Source organism: Erpetoichthys calabaricus, chromosome 9 (genome assembly GCF_900747795.2).
Source record: "Erpetoichthys calabaricus chromosome 9, fErpCal1.3, whole genome shotgun sequence".
NCBI lineage: Eukaryota > Metazoa > Chordata > Cladistia > Polypteriformes > Polypteridae > Erpetoichthys > Erpetoichthys calabaricus.
In genome coordinates, this window is record NC_041402.2 from 192,364,976 (window position 1) to 192,368,989 (window position 4,014).

The following is a 4,014-nucleotide window of genomic DNA, read 5'->3' on the forward strand; positions in this document are numbered from 1 at the left end:
CTCTGTACTGACATTTCCCCCTTCTTGCCTTGTGAGTACCAGTAGTGAATGTATGTGCTGTGGTGCTGTGTATTGTCAGTTCAGACCACATTAACATCTCTTATTTATAACACCTACAAGGGGGGGCCCATGCCCCATCACATTTCATTAACATTTATTTGCTTAGCAGGATACTTTCATACAAAACGACTTACGAAAGAGGTGAACAGAACTGGGGAAGCATTATTCTGGGAGGACTGTGTGACAGGACAAGGGGAAAAAAATTGATCATCACAAGTGAAGAGCTCAGAACCAAGCAACGTGTTTCATTCAGCTTGACCATCTACTGTTTCTTCGACTTCGATAGCTTATTAAGATTTATTTTTATTTCACTTTGGTTTTGTTTAACGGTTACCTTAGTAAACATTCACCAGTCAGTTTCTAGGCAGCACACCACGACTTTCCCTGCTAGGATGGTGTAATACTTCTCTAACTAATCTCTCGATCCATATCACATAGGATTAAAGTATTATTTTCTTTGCATTAACAATATTTCCTCATTTCTTATTCTATTTTCCTTCCATTTGTCATAAGGTTCACAAATATTATTTAAACACATTATTATGATTAAATAGTCACTTATTTATTTCAAACATTCAGTTACCCAAGCAGCTCAAAGTGGAATACCTGAGTAATAAAAACTGTTAAAAAATAATAAGTCCAACTTCAAATTTGAAACGTTTTTAAAGTTCAGTTTCTTATGCAGCACTTTAACGAGGAATTGACTGTTTGTAGTTTCGGCTGATCATCTTATCCTTGAGTTCAGCCGATTGTTTGCATTTTTAAGATTTATTTCCAGGCTAACCATCCTGTCCTTTATTTCTGAATTTTTCATTTTTTTGATGTTTGAATTCCACTGGGCCGTTTCTGACCTGATACGGTTCTTGGGCCTGATTTTCAGTGGTCAGACGTGGTCAGTGGTCTGTTTTCTTGAAAGTTGGCACTTGGAGCTGAATGGCTTTCATGTTTGTTAAATAAGACAAGAGCATCTTCTTTGCTGCACACACACTTCCCCAGTTCCATGGAGGTCAATACAAGTTCTAATGAGTCCAATTGGCCATTTGTGCAGTCTGGAGGTTTGGCTCCAATGCACCAGCCCCTCGTTTACTTGTGTATGGTCTTTTCATGATCTTGTCTTGAATATAAAGTGCCTTGTGATGTTTCCTCAGTAAACGGTGCAGTACAAGCATATGTCTGATGAAAGACGGAAGTTGGGTCTGTGTTTCTCATGTCATTGTCTTAAATGCATCATTACAAGAAGCTCATCTTAATGTTTCTCTCAGCATTGCATTCACATTCTCTTCCAGTTTTGATTCAAATTGTAGTATTCTCGGTTCAAATTTTCCTGTTGGACCGACTCTGGGATCCTCAAGGTGAAATAGCACAGCATCATCTTTACTAACCTCCTTCACTTCCTCTACCCGTCCCATTAATTCTGAAATAAGCACGTCTCGCACCAGGCGTGGGTCTAAAATGATCTTCTTAGACTTTGACCATCCTACCTCATTCACTCCAGTGGTATTTTCACGTTCCAATTCACCGGAGATCTTTGGATCAGTGATGGGGTGAAAGATGGAACTTGAGAACATAAAAATTCCGAGCCTGGGGTTCTCACTCCTGAGGGAGTCGAGCAGATCCTTCCAAGAGTCATGTCTATACGGAAGAATTATTTCCCCAATATCATTTATAACCAGGTACCTGCTGGTGTACATGTTTCTGTAGAGACAATCATGGAGGGCCGTGTTCTGGCCATGATTAAATATTTCAGATGCTTTAACATAGGAATCCACAGTCCAGTTGAAGACTACCAAGAACCCATCTGCGGTGTAGTAATCCAGCGCCTTCTGCACCTCAGAAGAGCAGTTAGTTTTGTATATGAAGACCTTCTCAGCCCCCAGTAGGCGGTACATCTCAATGGACTGGACGAGCTGCAGGACATTGTCATAATTACCAGCCATTGCTGAAATACACACGGTGAAGTCCCTTTGGGGACCAGTAGGTTTTAGAATTTTGGAATTATGAACATTCAGATAGACTTCAGAGAAGATTCTTACACCATTGGTACTCACAGCCACTTGGGTCAAAGCAGCAGATCCACACGGGTTCTGGCAGAGGAGGTCAGCTGTACCATAAGCAAAGCCATGGTGATCATCATGGAGGTGAACACGAACGTAACGGTGATGAATAGCACTCTTGCACTTGATGTGACAATGAAGTGTCCTGTGCTGGTTTTCAAACAGCTCCCCTTTTACAATTCCAATAATACGGATCACGTCCGATGGCAACTCATTTAATGTCCTACCATCATAAAAGGCTGAAACAATGAAGAGGTCAATGTCGTCTATAGGTGTGATCAGAAGAGGGTAAGATCTGTGAACAAAAGAGAAAGCATTTAGTCAGGAGAGGAAAGAGCATAAACTTGTGCAAGCACACAGATTCTGGACTATGGGATGAGTGCAACAAGGAATAGAACTGAAATAAACGGTAATGCAGGACCACCAAAGAGCATCTGCTTTAACAATCAAATGAAATGTTCAGATACCACTGGGTGAAAGAGTCCAGGCGACTGAATACTGAAGCGAGAAAATTAATTTTTGTGTATAAGAGTGTGTTTTGCTGCTGTTGTGAGTATTGTTGTGGCGATGTCACATGTGTGACATTTTAGGTTTTGCTGTTGTGTTTTTTTTGTTGTCTCTGTGGCTGTAACACTGAGATAAATTCCTAGAAATTTGTGATGCCAGGCAATTCAATCTCAAGTTCAAGAATTCTTTCTAGTTGTAATCAAACAGGTTGGAAGAGTCGGCATCAAAATGAAAGTTTGGGCAGACGTGGTCACCACAAAAAAAAAGCAACACAACTGCCCAGCACAAACGCCATTAACAGCCATGACTCCTTGTCTTCTTTCAAATTGCCTCATTTTAATTTTATGACCAAGTATTGCTGGTTGTTAATGATCTGGAGCATTGAGAAGATGTCAACTGGCCGTACTTCAAGAAAGAATTAATCAATGAATATTGCTGGCTTGCGTTGATGTTAATCAGTTCCAAACTACATTGTTTTCCCAAGTATTTAAACAAATCTGTGTCTTCATGTGTGAAAATTCTTTGTTCAGTCATTTCTAAAAAGCATTCAGTCAATTCTCGTTATCTGCCGTGGTTACTTTTCTGAAAAACTCCAGGGATATAGAAACTAAAGATACATTCGAACAATCTAGACAAAGACAGGCCATTCAGCCCAACAAAGCTCGCCAGTCGTATCCACTTCATTCTTCTAAAAAAACATCACGTCGAGTTTTGAAAGTCCCTAAAGTTCTCCTGTCTACCACACCACTTGGTCACTTATTCCAAGTGTCGGTGGTTCTCTGTGGAAAGAAGAAATTTCTAATGTTAGTGCAAAATTTACCCTTAACAACTTTCCAACTGCATCCCCATGTTCTTGATGAGCTCATTTTAAAGTCACAGTCTCAATCCACTGGCCTAATTCCCTTCATAAATATACTGAAGCTTTGATCGTATGGGTTAGGTTAGGTGGGATGACCAGCTGGGGAGACAGGGTCAGTGGGATGCCCTTGAGAATTGGTAATGATCTTTCCACAGCTTCACCTACAGAAGCCTTGTAACCATTTTCTACTTCCTTTATCATCAAATTCAATCTGAGGACCTCACTAAACCATTTAATCAGGTGATGTGTAAAAAGAGCTGGGATTTAATCGATGTGAGTTTATGACCTGCACTTACTGGGAAATCCTCATTCACGGGAAAGCCCCGGTCCCTATCATGAATGGAGTTCAATGGCTTACCCCACACCTCTCACTAGGCACTAGGCAGACACACACGTTGATCCATTCAGTGCAGTGCGTGCAGGCCGGACATCTCAGGGTATCACAGACCTGTTATTGCTCAATGTCAGGTTTCACAAAGGGCCCCCTAAGTATTTTTTTTCTGCTGCACATGGCTGTGAATAGGCGAGATTAGA

The 4,014-nt window shown here is 40.9% G+C and overlaps 1 protein-coding gene across 1 annotated transcript in view; it reads right to left on the reverse strand.

The window, feature by feature from the left end:
* Positions 1-1,301: 1,301 nt before the first annotated feature.
* The window catches only part of LOC114642067 (uncharacterized), a 94,464-nt gene continuing 91,751 nt past the window's right edge, over positions 1,302-4,014 (reverse strand). The window contains exon 4 of the mRNA XM_028791053.2: positions 1,302-1,737. Within this exon, the coding sequence (XP_028646886.2) occupies positions 1,302-1,737 (436 nt within the window). The remainder of the gene's footprint in view (positions 1,738-4,014) is intronic.